A 17,347-nucleotide genomic window follows, 5' to 3' on the forward strand; every position below is an offset into this window, starting at 1 on the left:
GGTTTAGATGGGTCGGGAGTTCTGGGGGGGGGGCTATCAGGGGGTGGCGAGTGGTTGGATGGGGCATGGGAGTCCCGGGGCTCTGTCTGGGGGTGGGGGTGTGGATAAGGGTTGGGGCAGTCAGGGTACAGGTAGGGGGTAGGGTCCTAGGGGGCCGGTTAGGATGGGGGGAGGATCTCAGGAGGGGGCAGTCAGGGAACAAGGAGCAGGGAGGCTTAGGTAGGGGGTGGAGTCCTGGGGGGGCAGTTAGGGGCAGGAGTCCCAGGAGGGGGCAGTCAGGGGACAAGGAGCAGGGGGAGGGTTGGGGGTTCTGAGGGGGGCGGGAAGTGGGAGGGAGTGGAGGGGGCGGGGCTAGGGCAGAACGGGGGTGGGGCTCCTCCCGTCCTCTTTTTTGCTTGCTGAAATATGGTAACCCTATTCAAAGGTGCTGAATACCCACAACTCCAGCTGAAGACAATGAGGGCAGTAGGTGCTCAGTACCTCTGAAAAATCAGGCCAGATATCATCAGTTAACAACCACTTTAATATGGTTTTCTGTGGGTGAAAAGGATCATTACCCATTATTTTGCGTAATCCATGCTTCCTTGTTTACATTTTGAACCTATATTTACATGCAATAAAACAGCTTGGAGAACCAGATTCAGAGTAAGTACTGTGAGTTTTTTTTAATACTAGAAAAAAAAAATCCATGAATAGCTTGTTGTTCCCAGCCTCTGCAACCTAGTTTTAGCACTGCTTCAAGACAGTTTCACATGAGGTAGCTCTTTAGGGCTGACAACCTGAAGCTTGAGAATCAGAGGAGATAGGAAAATTGAGCTTTTAAGCTTTCTATTTATTTACCAAACCTCCTGACACCCCCTAGCAATTTTTTTTTGTCAGATGAGTACTGAAAGTGGTAACCTACTTGGGTCCACTATAGTTAGACATGGTGGGTTGTATTGAAGATATACAGTCAAGACTTTGAATTTCTTCACACTTGTGAGTTCAAACCAGGTCGATAACATTAGCATTAGGTTTTTTTTAAGTTTAATTAATATGTCAGTGCTACATAACTACCTAAGAAACTGGCTCATTTAACAGTGTTCACTGATTTAGCAACCACTTGCTGCTGATCCATCATAACACCAAAGACTAAAGATAAGAGAATTGCTCAGTTTCCGAATCTGCCCTGCTGTGCTGTGTTGTATGTTACTAGAATCCCAGGATTTCACAACCACCTCATCCAGAAAGGTGATTCTCCATAGTGTTAAGAAAGGTGCATTCCAAATCCTTCTTGCCTTTCTGATATCAGTACCTCCTCAATTATCTCTATCTATATGATGTCATTGGCAGCGTCCAAGGCAATCCTGTTGCTAATTAATCACCACCAGTGACAATGTAATTAGCAGCTTAATTAGGATCATCATCTTCCACTAGTGCTGTAGCATTGGGCTAAGCCAGCTGTGAGGGACTGGCTAGATCTTACAGAACCCTACAGTTCCTGTGGAACCTCCCACTGAGAAGGAAGGCTGTCAAGACTCCCTAATTTTTCTCTCTGAAGGAGTTTCTTGATTAAACATTACCAAGGAAAGCAGCATTTACTGATTAGGCTCTCATTTGCTGTCGCACAGCCAGGGTACAGAGAAAATGCTCATTTCTGACATGTCTACTGGCAAACAAAGGTTGATTACCACATTCTTATGGATTGAAAGAAATCTGAAACATTGTTTGCATTACTAACAAGCTTTAAAAAATTAGGACTGACATCCTGAGTATGACAAAGCACTTCTTGCTGAAAGCAAAAATACATTTCCTTCTGTTGTCCTAATTTTTAAGTGTTGTCTTTTGGAGATTTTGCCAGATGGTTTCATTATGGGGGTCCCTCCCCCCTCCACAAATTGGTCTATTGGGAATAAACAGCGACATATTTGTTCTTTATACAGAAATGATCAACGATTTACATCAGGAGGGAATGCGCAGGCATGCCTCCTGCAATAAGTACATTGACCAAGTGAATTTGAAACAAGTTGGGGGAGATCCCACCATATTTAGATGTTGGCCCACTTCTTCCTTCTGTAGCAAAGGAATAGTTTTGATCCCTATGAGTCATAAACGAATGGGTGTGTTCTAGTGAGGTCCGGCAGGGATTGGTTCTTGGTCCTATACAAAAATATAGCTAAATGTAAATGTATACATCTAGGAACAAAGAATGTAGGCCATTCTTACAGGATGGGGTGGGGGGATTGTATCTTGGGAAGCAGTGACTCTAAAAAAGATTTAGCCATCAGGCCCCTCAATCAGCTGAACATGAGCTCCCAGTGTGATGCTGTGGCCAAAAGGGCTAATGCGATCCTTGGATGCATAAACAGGGGAAGCTCAAGTAGGAGTAGAGAGGTTATTTTACCACTGTATTTGGCACTAACGGTTACTGGTACCACTGTATTTGCTGCTGAATACTATGTCCAGTTGTGGTGTCCACAATTCAAGGATGTTGCTAAATTGGAGAGATTTCAGAGAAGGGTCATGAGAATGATTAAAGAATTAGAAAACAAGCCTTACAGTGATAGACTCAAGGAGCTTAGTCTATTTAGCTTAACAAAGAGAAGGGCAAAGGTTGACTTGATTACAGTCTATAAGTACCTATTGTCACAGTTCAGGACAAATTCAACTGTATCTCCCCTCCATGATCCAGCAAGGGCACCAACTTTTAGATTTCCAGCTCACAGGTATCACGTCTCTTGGGTGGAGACCATGTCTGTCTCCCTCCTGACCAGAGAATTCTAGGCTGCATGGTTCCCTGCCTGCATTGTGAATTCCCCAGCAAGCCAGACTGCCTAGACAGACCAGCACTGCACTTTGCTGTATCTTCAGAGGCCACACAACCCTTTATAAGCAAACACAGTTATTCTTAATATAAAAGCATTGCAGAGAAAATATTACAAACAACAAAAATACCTACATGCATGCTAATAAGTTTACCAGAGCTCATCCCCAACTCCAATAAGGGCTCTGGCAGGTGTCAGTCCTTCCAACCTTTCCCTAGGAATTGCTCCCTGCCCCCTGGGGAGAAGGTTCTGTCTGTTTGCTGAATCAGGAAGAAGACACTGAGACAGTGTAAACTCAGGCTATTTATCCAAAAGTCCTTTCTTTGTCTGTTGGTCTCTGGAGAATCCAATTTGACCCAATATATGTGAGCCATTCCAGGTGGTGGTACCTCTCTGCAGGTGTTACAATATGAATAAATTGGTCTAACCAGCCCACCCTCCCCCCACTGTTCTTAATTCCTGGAGGACTGTGGTCACCCTCCTTAATGGAATTATAGACAATCCCTGGCCCAAAATGATACATAAACTTAATATAGTAAGATCTCCCAAAGATCCCACAGGAAATTGCCATATCTGTTACACCTACATGGGGAACAAACATTTAATAATCGGCTCTTCAGTGTAGCAGACAAAGATAAAACTTGATCCAATGGCTCAAAGTTGAAGTTAGATAAATTCAGAAGTGGAATAAGGCATACTTTTTAAATAGTGACAGTAATTAACCACTGAAACCATTTACTAAGGGTCATAGTGGATTCTCCATCACTGACGATTTTAAAGTTAAGGTTGGATCTTTTCCTAAATTATATGCTCTGGGAAGTTCCATGGCCTGTGTGATGCAGGAGGGTAGACTAGATGATCACAGTGGTCCCTTCTGGCCTTGACATTGATGAATAATGGAAGGAGCTTCCTCTGCAGCATGGGGCATGGGTCACTTGCAGGTTTAAACTAGTGTAAATGGTGGAGTCTCTGTAACTTGAAATCTTTGAATCATGATTTGAGGACTTCAGTAACTCAGCCAAAGGTTAGGGGTCTATGACAGGAGTGGGTGGGTGTGGTTCTGTGGCAATGTGCAGGAGGTCAGACTAGATCATCATGATGGTTTCGTGGCCTTAAAGTCTATGAGTGGTTGAACATGTCAAGGCTTAGCACACACCTATTAGCAACCTTATTCAGGTTCTTTCTACCTTTCAAAAGGCTTTGCCAATCTAATTGACCTGGAAGATGCTCAAATATTATGGAAATGAGAGCCAATACAAACCCCTAAGATACAAAGATTTATGGAGCAAATTACAAAGAAATAAGGCTGAAAGGTGAAAACTTTTATTCCTCGACTTTCATCTTCTGGCTCATGATTTGAACCTAATTTGAGATCCCAGGGGGGATGAGCTTCAGCTCTTTAATAAAGAAGAGTCCCTTTTACAAAGCCACTGTGTATAATCTTGCTGACTTTGACACAATAAACAATCTTCAGAGGAGAAGCTAGATGAAGCTAGGCCTCCCTGGGACATCCATAACCTAAATGGATCAATGAGACTATGTAAATTCATCTCCTGTCAGCAAAACTGGGAAGTGAAGAGATGTGGCTGGATCATTGCCCTCTTGTGAACTTCCCAGGTGCCCCACCACACCCACAAGTCACCCCAAGAAGTCTCTGTCTCCAGGGTCCACTGAGACAGGCTCCATCCTATCTAGTTTACAGATGAAGAAACTGAAGTGAAGGGATTTGCCAAAGGTCACCCAGCAGGTCAGAGTTGGGGATAGAACCCATGTTTCCTGTCTCCCAGTCTACTGACCTCTGCACTGGCTCTTGCCTCCTCTTTTGAATAGAGGGGCATCCAGACCTAAACTTCCCAAGAGTTTGGGGGTCTACATGATCTATGATTTTGATTTAACTTATTTGAGAAATTGGGACCAGCCATCAAGTTCATATCCAATTTGACTTCCCCAAAGTACAGGCATTTTTTTGATCTGGCTTTTGGTTCAGGACTGCATCTACTCTAAAGATAAGTACCTGTATTATATTTTGTACAACAAGAAAAGTATAATACAAGTGCTACCAAGCTTCTGAGCTCTGAAAGATTTTAGAGTATGATTTTGCTAAATTATACATTGAGTGGAAGGATTGAGTCAAGTATTTTGTATTCAGCAGGGTCATTAGTGCTTCCAGGAGAGGTGGAACAGACAGCGACTTGCTATACACCTTCCTTTGATCAGCCTACTAATCTGGAGTTCGGGACCTTGTCAATTACACAACCATCAATCAGCAAAACACAAGAGGTATGAGGTCAGATTTATTTAAACATAGTTTTCTTTTTCCTGAGTGGATTTTAATGCTATTTCCATACAGGAACAGCGGGATGTAGAGGGAGCTTTGTGGAACTGCCTTGAACTGAGTTAGCAATTCATTTTTAAATATATTAAAAAAAATTAACAAGTTAAAGTAATTATGCTCTTTGATGGAACAGCTCCTGATTTGTGATGCACACTGCGGCTGTATAATAAATGAGCCGGTGAAATATATCACTTTTTTGCTTACCTGTAATTTTAGCCATTACATTTTTTATAATTGGTAAAGCTCACAGGCTATTCAAGCAACCTTTGTAGCTCCTGACCTTTTAACAAAACATTAGGTTACATAGAATGAGGGACCATTTAATTTCCTGATGGCTTTGGCAGTATTACACTACACAAACTCTTGCTGGGGTGAGTGCAGAAATCCATGTCCCAAATTGCAGCTAGAGAACAATTCCTTTAATGCCACATTAAAAACAAAACAAAACAAAACAAAAAAGAAAAAACAAAACAAAAAAGAATCCCTAGAACATATCTTGATCACAGATTTGGAGTTTATCTTTTGGAAATTATTGTCATTGAGATGCAATTCAGTATTAGCACTGTCTACCAGGTGAAGTGCAGAGGACTGGACCATGGCATGTCAGCAATCATCAGCAATCAATATATGTTTTAATTTAAATTGCCCCTTTCTCTCAGAATTTCAGCCCCACTCAAATCAGAATTGTAGGTCTAGAATGCTTGCAGGCTTATTTTATGTCTTTAAACCTCCCGACAAATCAGCCAGTGTGAACATTAACTTTAGAATAAGGAATTTTTCTGTTGCAGAGGTGGTTTGTTGTTGTTGGTTTTTAATTTTGTTTTGTTTTGGGTTTTTTGGTTAATCATTATAATGGACGCTGAAATGTTAAGATTGCTTCTGGCTAAAATCAGGCAGCTTTGCTAGTTTCATTTGGTTATTGATATCCTATGAGGCGTAAATCAAGATGATAAAGATATTTGACCAATAAAGGATTGATGCTACTGCATTGCATATGCAGTTTTGCCTGCTGAGCTCAAATGTATTTGATTCTTTGCAATCAACACTAGAAAATATACTGTTAAGAACAATTCTGCATTGGCAGGGAGATGGACTAGATGCTCTAATAGGTCTTTTCCAGTTCTAACCCATATGGTTCTGTGATTAAAATAAAAACCCCTGAAATGACCTATAAGATGGTAGTTAACCTCCATCTTTATACCTTTAGAAATATACATTTTTACACAAAAATACTATGACATATTGAAATGCATGTCCCAGGAGATTAATGTATGGGGACATAAAGAAGAAGGGGGTTGCAAAAATCTCAAGTGTTAATAAATGAATGCACATGACACTGGAAGCTACAACTTATGAGAGGTGGATGAAAATCCCATTCACTGCAGCATTTATTTCTATTAGAGGAACAGTTTGATCATACAGTAGAACCTTGGAGTTATGAACACCAGAGTTACGAACTGACCAGTCAACCACACACTTCATTCGGAACTGGAAATACACAATCAGGCAGCAGTAGAGACAGCTCCCCCCCCAAACAAATACAGTACAGTACTGTGTTAAAAGTAAACTATTAAAAAAAAAGGGAAAACAGCATTTTTCTTCTGCATAGTAAAGTTTCAAAGCTGTATTAAGACAATGTTCAGTTGTAAACTTTGAAAGAACCATAACATTTTGTTCAGAGTTACGAACATTTCAGAGCTACGAACATCCTCCATTCCTGATGTGTTCTAACTCTGAGTTTATACTGTACATAAAATAAACGGAGTGCTATAGGGGACAATGGAAGGATGTGAAGGTGTGCTAACATGCTTAATGCTTTACCGGATACAAAATAAAGCTAGTTCCTACCTTAAATTATACATGTGTTTATGGCCATCCACTTAGACAGTATAGTTAGGGGCTAATTTTCAGAGTTGCTGAGCTCCCACAATTCCAGTTGAAGTCAATGGGTGCTGTGAGTGCTCAGTACCTTGATAAACAAGTCCTAAGCTCTTCAGGACAGGGAACCTGCCATGGGACATGGGAGAAGATTATTTCCAGAGGCTCAAAAGAGCACAATCATCTCCATCCCTTCTTTCAACCCAAACATGTCCCAGCCCATCAAAACAGCTGTTGGAGGAGGGCAACAAAATACGGCTATCTATGCTGTGTTACTGGGATTTGGCTTTTCCATCCCCCACCCCCTAAAAATACTCCAAACCACTAGTATGCTACAGGATGCTGAAGGAGAGTCCATGTCACTGACATACTGTGTGAGGGATTTGGGAGAACGTGTAGTTTTCATCAAATGGCCACAGTTAATGTGTTTACTGAGGGGAAATTACATGCAAGTGTGCCTAAAGAGACGCTCATCTTCCTGAAAATTATCCCTCTCTCAAATGCAATGAGAACAAGGATGAGCGACTCAGTAACTTGTTCATTTTGGCTAGCAACTTAGCTTCCATTTTCTCCAATGGTTGTAGGCATGTGTGCTTCCCCTTATAGTAAAAATACCACGTGCTGTATGAATGCTGTCACAAACTGCAGCTTGTGAGTGTTACTGCCAGATATGAGTCCTTTACCCTAGAATACTCGTATCCCTAGCCCAGACAGTCATCCCTTTCTCAACTCCTACTCATGCCTTTCTTTCAGCCCTGCCATCCTTTTTCTCCACCCTGTGTATTCATTTCTGCTTCCCCAGTCCCCTCCTTTCTTGCTCTCTTTTCCCCACATGCTCTCTAGATGAACATAAACTTGCCATCCCACGATACATATATGCTTCCTTCCCTCATCACCTATCTCTGTCCAGTTAAAGTATTTATATAGTGCCAATCACTGTGTCATTATTAATTATTATTATTTGTATTATGGTAGCACCTGCAAGATAAAATCCTGTCCCCACTGAAGTCAGTAGCAAAACTCCCATTGATTTCAGTAGGTTCACAATTTTACCCATAGTCTTGTACCAAGATCAGGGTCCTATTGTGTTAAGTGCTGTACATACCCATAATAAAAGCAAGGGCTTGCCTCAAAGAACCTCCAGTCTCAAGACAAGACAGACAAAGGGTGAGAGGAAGAAAATGCCGTATGTCTATGCTGCAAAACCCCCCTGCGGCAGCAAGTCTCAGAGCCCGGGTCAACTGACTCAAGCTCGCGTGGCTCCCTCTACAGTGCTAAAAATAGCAGTGCAGATGTTCCCGCTCGAGCTGGAGCTTGGCTTCTGAGATCCACCCCTCTCTCTGGGTTTCAGAGCCCGGGCTCTAGACTGAGTGGGAATATCTACACTGCTATGTTTAGCCCCATAGTGTGAGCCACATGAGCCCGGATCCATTAAGCTGGGCTCTGAGAATCGTTGCCATGGGTTTCTTTGTTTTTTGCAGTGTAGACGTACCTATAGGTTAAGTGACTTGTCCAATGTCACACAGGAAATCTATGGCAAAAGTGTGAATTAAAGCTAGGTTTTCTGATTCCCACCTCAGTGCCTTAACCTCCAGACAATCCTTCCTTTCTCCAAGTATCTTAGCTCATCATTATGTTCATGTGTACTCTGCCTACACACATTTTTTCTATCTTTTCCACATGGGTATTGAGCTGGTCAGTTTTCCCTTGAACATACAATACATTCAGCAGTGTTTATCTGTGAGGAGAACCCTTTACATAATTTAAACAAGAGAACTGTAGATTGCCCCGAGTTATGCGAAAATAGAGGTTAGGAAGGACAGAATCAAGGCTTTTAGTTTAATGTATCTGCACAGAGATTAAATAAAAAGAAACTGAATTGCCAACTATTAATAGACTCTTGAAACTCTCAATTTAGGGTGTTTTATTTACAACATTACTTTGCAAAGTGGCCTCCAGCAAAATGCTCCAGTTATTAATCTGAACATTACATTCTTTCTTCTTTAATTTGGACTTGTGGTAGCTGTGAATGAAAATGATTCTTCCTTCAGAGGTGTCTCCGTTTGAGTAAATCACATGGGCAATCTTAAGAAAACTGGCAGTTCTTTAATAGAGCACAAATTCTATTCCCAGAGAGCTTCCAGAAAAGATTTCAATTAGATGTTAAATTAGACATACACATATTTCTCTCAGCTCCTTAGGCAAAAATAACAAGATAATAACTTGATTCACTGTTGTTTTTGTTCAGCTGTGAGGGATTCGGTGGTCCGTAGCAGAATTTTTTCCTTTTGAAATAAATCAGAATTTCAGTTTGCAATCTAAAGGCCTTTGGACTGATTTCCTTCATACGAGGCTGAAATGAAATAATACTTGGGAGAAGATAAAAACCAACCAAACCCACTGCTTTCAACGCTTGCCTGAGAGATGAAGCACACAAATAGACATACAGCTGAACTAGACTTTTTGAAACTTGCAATGAGGAGATAACAGAGTGAAGTCTGGTGTGTTCTACTCTTACATCCAATTTCATTTGGAATTACATGTACATTTTTCTTTTTTACAAACACTTTTCCATTACACATCTGCATGTTCATGAAATGGTTTAGTTAAATGCAAATCAAGACAAGGTCATAGTGGCTGAATGTGTATTCTCAATATCATAATAGCTTTGGTGCAGAGGTGACAGATTTGATTTTGTAGAACTGCTACAAAGGTTTACTGCAATCTGAGATTTTCTTAATTTAATTACCTGTAATCATGGTATCAGACACCGTTACAGCTACAGCAAATGGAAAAACATTTTGAGATTTAATAATACATTATAGGGTTTGTTTTTGGATTTTTCTCTTAACTGAACACTTAGAAAATTAAGATAGATCACTGTTAGATCTTAAAGGCATACTCCATGGCATGGTATTTTAACAGGCTTCTCCTGGGAGAATTAGTGGAATGGGTACTGAGTGGGTTGAGGGAGTAGGACTTTAGTTTTGGTGGGTCAAGAGAGCTTGTTTGTGGATATTGACTCAACTGAGCTTTATTTGAATGTTATTTATAAAAAAACATGGGTATACCATTCTGCACCTAAGATTTGACCCAAAGCACACTTAAATCAATAGAAAGAGTTTCAGGAATTAGACAGGTACAGCTGATGAAAGGAAATTAAACAAATCAAGACACATAAATACCATTCGTGCAGTCTGTTCAGTTCTAGAGTCAGTAGTTTTAGCTTTTGCAGAGAACAAGGTTTTTGGCGGCAACACTAATCCTTTCAGTGGAGCCACAGTTACTGACCTCCTGCAGATCTGGAATCTGATCCATTCCTTACTGAAGTCAGTGGGACGACTCACGTGCAGGATCAGACTCTTATTTCCTAACTGTAAGTCTGTTCAGCACCAGAAGGGTGATGAAATTTAAGCCATTTGCATAGAACAGAAATATAGAAATTGAACATCTGTAAGTGCATCCAAAAAGTGAAGGGAAAGCATTCTAATTCTTCCGAAGAGACTTAAAGCTAAGTTAATACTAGTCAGACTCATTGAGACCTGGAAGATTCTACTCCCACATATTTAATGTTGTGCATTTCCTTTGGGTTTTTTCCAGCAGACTTTGCAAACTGGAAGGTAAATATTTTTGATTGTAAGCCATCCCCTCCTCCTGCCAACAAAACAAAACAAAACAAAACAAAACAAGAGTCATGCTTCAACATAATGAGGGTACACACATTGCTGCATTGTTACCGCTGGACCATCAAAAAAACCTCATTAAAATTATCATGATTGCTTCTTAGCCTTGTGACTAAAATCAAGTGTAGAGTATGATCAGTTTAATATCTACTGTATGATCAAAACCTACTCTTGCAGGAGGTGGATCTGGTGATCTTACAGATCTTTTCTATATCTAACTCTAATGTCTATGTTTTATTATGTGAGATTCATTGTGGCAATACGACCTCTTGCATAATCTCAGCAGAAATCCCATGGGATAATGTGACTCCCAAATTGAGTAGCTAATGAACACAAGTGTGAATTTTAAATATGGGCTGGAGTGATTTCCTCTTCTTTTGAGGAAGCCTCTTTTTTCCAGGATTATCCCTGAAGTGATCCTATGTTCTTAATCCTGGCTCATTGATGGATGTTTGTGAGTCTCAAAATAAATTTCAGAGATTCCTAAATATTGTTGAACTATGACCCAATGACATTTTGACACAACAGGATGACGCACTACTTCGTCATTGTGCTATTATTTAAATATCACTTTCCCTTGATGCACAAGCCTGTTCCATTGTACAGTCCTGCTTGGAAATTCCAGTTAGCTCCATTAGAACCCTTCAATAGGTCTTAATTGAATTCTGCTGGACTCTGTTGATTTCAGGTAAATTACAAGTTTGCACTGAAACTAGTAGTCCAGGAGACCTGTTACTGTGTTTCAAAACTTTGTTGCTAACTAGAATTAATAGGAAGCAGGAGTATTCTGAACAGGAATTTCCACTAGATGGCAATTCCTAATAAGACCTTGAGGATTTTACAGCTTTCATCCGTATGCAAGAAACAAAAAAGAGCTGAGATTGGATTTCATGCTATGACATAGAATTCTTAGCAGTTTTCTCACACCAGCTTCCATGCCTGCTTTCACTTCTGCAGCCTGAAAAGCTGCTCATCCTGCAAACACATTGATGTAGGATCTTTAAATGCCACGATAATCAAAATCAATTTTCATCCCAAAAGGTAGGAAACTGATGCAAAAGGTCATCAATTTAGGTGATTGTGTAAACTTCAAGGGAATATAGGGGCGGGGAAAAGAGGTGGGGCGAACACTTCTGCACCAGGATTATGTACTGTAAAAGATCTAAGGTAAAGGCTAGACATTTCCTTCCATAGACTACAATTTAATGAATTTGTTTGAGGGAAAAATAGGTGGATTATAATAGAAAACCTATGTGTGCCTGCTTCAAGTTACATTTTACTACTTCTGCCAAGGTCATTGTTGATACCAGAGTTTCTGTCATGAAAGTGCGAGTGACAAAAGTTAATAATAGTATCACAGGAATTAGAAATAGGAAAGATCTATGAGTGTGAGGTCATCTGGCCAACCCTCTTGCCAGTACAAAATTGTTCTCCAGTGCTTTGTCTGGTCTTATTTAAACTGACTCAAGAGATGGGGCAGTCCCCATGGGAGACTAGCCTGCAGTGTAACAGAGCTCATGCTCAGGAAATTGTTCCTGATATTCCGCTCACATTTTCCCATTAATTTTATCCCATTGCCCCTTGTTACACCATCTGACCTCCCCTCCCTTGAACAATCCAAAGTGTTACTAATTGATGAAAAAATCTCAACCCCAGTGTGCAAATAGTAAGATATTGAGCATCTGGCACAAAGCTGCATGTTACACAAACTCAAGTGGAAAACAGAAAACAGAGCAAAACAAGTCTAGGCTGAGATTTTCAAAGGTGCTCAGGGGATTAAGGCACACATCTTTTCTCTGTTTTGCACTCAAGCTGGTGTAACATGCTGATTTGTGCCACACTCTTGATATTTTCGACTTGTGAATTCTGAAGTGTCCCATCACATGCAAAGCATTTGGGGCTCAATTTTGCAAAATGATCTTATCCAGCACAGCATCTAAGCTTGTGCTTAACTTTAAGCAAATGAATAGCCTCATTGACTTCAGTGGGATTAACCACATGCGTGACATTAAGCATGTTTAAACACTTTGCTAGAGTGGGGCTGGAGTGTTCAGCACTTTGTAGCATAGATTTCTTGATGCTCAAGAAAAAACATCTTACTAATAATGAATTGTCTATGATTATTGAAGCCCCATAGGGTTGTCTACACTGTGCACTGAGGCCAGGCTCTGACTCAGGTTAGAGTCCAAGCCACACTTCTGTCCACAAACAAATCGGTCTGATTTGGGTCAGCAAGCACTCAGATCCTGAGAACTAGGGCCCTGCTTGTAGGGTGGATCAGAGCCTGAGTCCCACTGTGACTTGGGTCGAAGCCGTGTCATTTAGCAGTGTGGATGCAGCTTGAAACACAGACTCGAGTCAGAAGGTCTGTGTAGTACAGTATGGACATGTTAGCACAACTGTGAGACTCAGGTCCAGCAACTATAAACCCAGGTTTACAAAGCAGTATGGACGCTCAAGCATGGGGTTGGAAACAACAAGTCCACAAACCTAGGTGCCACACACCCGGGTTTACAGTGCAATGTAGACCTACCCATAGACATATTATGCTAAATTGGGCAAAGCACAGGGAACAATCCTGTACTGGTGGATAGCAGGGAGGATGTAAAAGATGTGCTAACAAGATGTCCCCATCTGTAATTTCTAGGATTAATTTTATCTAGTGTCTTATTGAAAACATTTTATGCTATGGTCCCTCTGCTTGTCCTTATTAATATGCAGCCTTTAAAATATTATGATTTACTTATTTATCCTATTTATAAATTGTGCCAGCTGAAGTCTTTTCAAAACACATTTATAATTAAAAATATTCAATGCAGCATATATCAGCTGAGCCAATACTGACTAATTCTGCAATACTGTACCTCCCATCAACCAAATAACCCATTGCACACCACTGCAAGCAACTTCTTTGGTTAAAGGAAACAGGCCTTGCAGGGTTTGAATAACTGAAAATTGGTTATGCTTCTTTGCTCCTTATAGGCATTCCTGTTGCTACAAAATGTAGTATCAGTTGAGTAAACAGCACTTAAAACTAGCCAAAATCTTAAAGTTGCGGGATCTATCCTTGCAACTTAACGTAGCTCTACATATTTTTTCCATATTGTCACAACCCTGCTGCTACAAGTGGTGGAAATGTAATAGATGTATGCAAGGGAGGTTTTTTGATTCCTTGCCTTGAGCAAAAATTAGTTAATGATATTCATTCCGATACAGTATGGTACAAATGGGGCACATGAAATGGCTTAAATTAGGTCAAATTGAATAATTGAATTTGTTCTTTTACTTAAAAACAGCTTAATCAGCTGAGAGTGCTGGAGTCTAAAAAATAGTTTAATTAAATATTAATCAGGAGTTTATGTTTTGAGCTTCTTTATCGTTACTTGCTGCTGTTTTATTTATATTTCTATATTTTTCCCTGTTGCAGCTCTGTGGGGATGAAGTTCAGCTGTTCTCCCTTGATGAAGAATTTGACTATGACAGTGTGGCATTGACCCCCAGGTTCTCTGAGGCTGAGATGAAAGCCATTATAAACTTGTCTGAACAGAAAAAAGTAAGGATCGGCCTTAAGTCACCAGGATCTGAAGACTGAAGCTGACGTACCTTGCTAGGCATTCTCTGTTATTCAGCTGGAAAAATATTTTTAAGGGGAAAATCCAACTCCCTCTTCTGCAATCATAGCGGGCTCTTTTGCAATGAAGCCAGTGTGGGCCTGTCATAGAACCTGTGGGATGTTCATATACCCTGTGCAGCACTGGGCTGAAGTAGCCTCCCCGTAGTATTATTATTTATTATTTGTATTACTGTAGTGCCTAGGAGCTCTAATCATAAATCAGGACCCCATTGTGCTAGCTGCTGTTCAAACACAGAACAAAAAGGTGGTCCCTGCTCCAAAGAGCTTACAATCTAAGCATAGCAGCTCCACCGCCTGGAGGGTAGATTCCTCTCTCTCTGCCCCCTTTACATATCCCTAGAGCAACTTGCCTAGGTACTCATACTGGATGCTGGGGTCTGGACTGGTTCCTATATGCATACAATTCCTACATGTGTCGGTGGGTTTTGAAAGACTTAAGCCCTGGTTCTCAGCCCCAGTTCCAGTTGCTTTGTTGTTCTCTGGCAGCACAAAGCAACAGGAATGGTTCCTTAAAAGGCAGCTAGGAATTCCTGTGTTGAAGAAAAATCCTTGAGTGGCATATAATGTGTGCAGTGCTAGAATAATGACTCCTTAGGGGTCAGTATAAACTGGTGTAAATTAGACTATGTTTTGTGCTGGCTTCAGCCCCCAACCAGCCCAGAGTTGTCTCAGGGCCGTTTTTGCCTGGCTCCCTCAGGAGTGTAAACATTAGCTTGTGGCAACTGAGCATTCAGCCTTTAGTCTCTTTTTCTGGCATTATAAGGTGAAAAGATACAGAGCTGTGGACCAATGATCAAACCCAGGAAGGATTTTGATACCTTCTGTGTGATTTCAGTTCTTCAGATCAGTAATATTCCTATTTTTTCAATGTTTTTTCCTTATGTGGGTTTGAATTAAGTGTGTATAATTCCTGAACATCACAGTAACGTCTTTTTTTTTGGTCACAAAAAAGTCTTCAGGGCAGGAGAAGCAGAATAGCAGTGATTTAACCCATTACCTAACTCGACAAGCAAAATTTAGACTGTAAAGACATATTTCATACATTTATATAGGAAATGGTCCCAAGGTTTTTCACCATGTGACATACATTCAGCACCACTGAAATGCAGCAACCTGTGGGGTGGAGCGTGAAAGTGCATACATCATGGTGCATAGCATGTGAGGAAAGGAGAACATGTGGCCAAAGGCCCTGGGGAAGATGCTTACTCTTACACAGAGAGTCATGAGATATGTAGGACTCAATCCTTCTTACTTTTCATCAGCCATTGGGGCTATTGCATGAGTAAAAGTAGCAACACCTGGTCCATAATGGGTCAGATACATACTGGTGTAACTCCATTAACTTTAGTTTGTGGACCAACAATTCATCTTTGGCATAACACCATTAACTTTGTGATAGAAGATTACAGTGATGAGTGTGGTAAGAATGCCTGGGTAGATAGCTTTGGGATTGAACAACATGCAGTTTAAACACTTTGAATGAAATCCATAAGGCTGGATGGCTGCTCCAAAGCCAACAGTTTCCATGAGTCAAAAAGGGGCATCCTTGTTCCAAAGGAAATGATTTGTTTCAATTATATGGCAAATTATAAACAGGCATATTTTTGACACTGACAGCAGGATATTTTTTGTTTTGATTGATTAGACAACATCATCTGAAGCAGGGTTAATAAACAGGGGAAAGGAAGAAGAGAGTGCCCAGATACTATGTAGATAGGCAGTTGTATAAAGCCCTAACATAGGCTAGGTAGAGAAGGTAAACAGTATAGAACCAACCTGTGGGGAGAACATGAGAACATTTTTTAAAACTGTGTTTAAAACTATGCTAAAGCTGTGGTAAAAATGGACTGAAAACACTGTCCTTAATTCATTTTGTTTTGCCAAGTACAAAGTCCTGTGTATAAAATGGGGGGAGGGGAGAGCCATGGCTAGATTTCAGCTAGATGAGAAGGGGGACCTGGAAGGGCATTGTTATAGAAAAGGTTGAGATCCAGTATATTAAGACATCCAGGCCTCCCTTAAAAACATTAACTAAGGCTCACTGCATCCCTGTTATGTAAGTTCAGTGAAGCTGAACTACCTCTAGTAGGCAACCCTCTGTTTAAGAGACCACCGTAAAACATCCCCAGAGTTTCCAGACGTTGTTCAACCCCAAGCTGAAGAACCAACACTATTCGGAAACAGAGTTTTGCAGGTCCAATAGGCCAGGTTTCATTGCATTCGTTGCCCTATTTTTCAGAAGGATAAACTCAGGCACAGCGAAGTTAAGGGTCAATTCCACTTCCATTGAGGTCAATGACAAAACTTGGGCAAAGTTGCATAATGTATCAATAGGCCAAATCTAGCCCTGGTAAATGTAAGCACATCTACTATTGACTCCAGTAACAGTTGTGTCCCCTACCCTAGGGATGAAGTTAGCCACTCCCTTCCCTTTCTTTCAGATGGATGCACTTCTCTTACCTACTTCTCAGGGTCCATATTATGTTCTATACACTGTTATTCAGATAGATCATTACGTGGTTCAGTTTGGGATAAAGAAATACACCTCATTGGTTAATGCTGAACAATTGTTAAACTCTGGTACAACATTCATCTTGTGCAGAGAGGTGGGATACTTCACTTAGGCCTCTCATGAGTTATCCTTTCTCCCTCTGCTTATAGAGATAAATATCATAATGGAGAGCAGGCACAGTAAGTTAGACTTGCTGGTCAGCTCATTTTATTGACCTGCTTAGATGTAATTGAGTTGTTAATGTACCGTTTCATTGCTTATCTGCTGCTGGGATATCATATTTCCTATCCTGTAATTATTCATCAAGTCTTTATTCAGTTTATATTGATACCTAGATAGATATAGATAGATAGATATCTGGTATTGTTTAATTGTCTGCATAATAAGACTTGGGGGCCTGACTGGTAGATTCCTTCCTCCCCACCCAGTAATTAGCATTTGGCTGGGGGGGGGGGAGGAAAAGAGGGGGAGAGAATGACCTAACACACACACACACACACA

The 17,347-nt window shown here is 40.7% G+C and overlaps 1 protein-coding gene across 3 annotated transcripts in view; it reads left to right on the top strand.

Annotated features, from left to right (window-relative positions):
* The window catches only part of CUNH11orf74 (chromosome unknown C11orf74 homolog), a 62,299-nt gene extending 46,372 nt beyond the window's left edge, over nucleotides 1–15,927 (top strand). For 2 of the 3 annotated variants that reach the window (XM_024215464.3, XM_024215463.3), the window contains 2 exons: nucleotides 4,954–5,084; nucleotides 14,128–15,927. In XM_024215464.3, the coding sequence (XP_024071232.2) occupies nucleotides 4,954–5,084; nucleotides 14,128–14,292 (296 nt within the window). In that variant the 3' untranslated portion in view covers nucleotides 14,293–15,927. The remainder of the gene's footprint in view (nucleotides 1–4,953; nucleotides 5,085–14,127) is intronic. The other variant, XM_024215465.3, reaches the window with a different exon arrangement.
* The last annotated feature ends 1,420 nt before the right edge of the window (nucleotides 15,928–17,347 follow it).

The sequence above is a fragment of the Terrapene carolina genome, unplaced genomic scaffold (genome assembly GCF_002925995.2).
Source record: "Terrapene carolina triunguis isolate 2854851 unplaced genomic scaffold, T_m_triunguis-2.0 Scaffold96, whole genome shotgun sequence".
NCBI lineage: Eukaryota > Metazoa > Chordata > Testudines > Emydidae > Terrapene > Terrapene triunguis.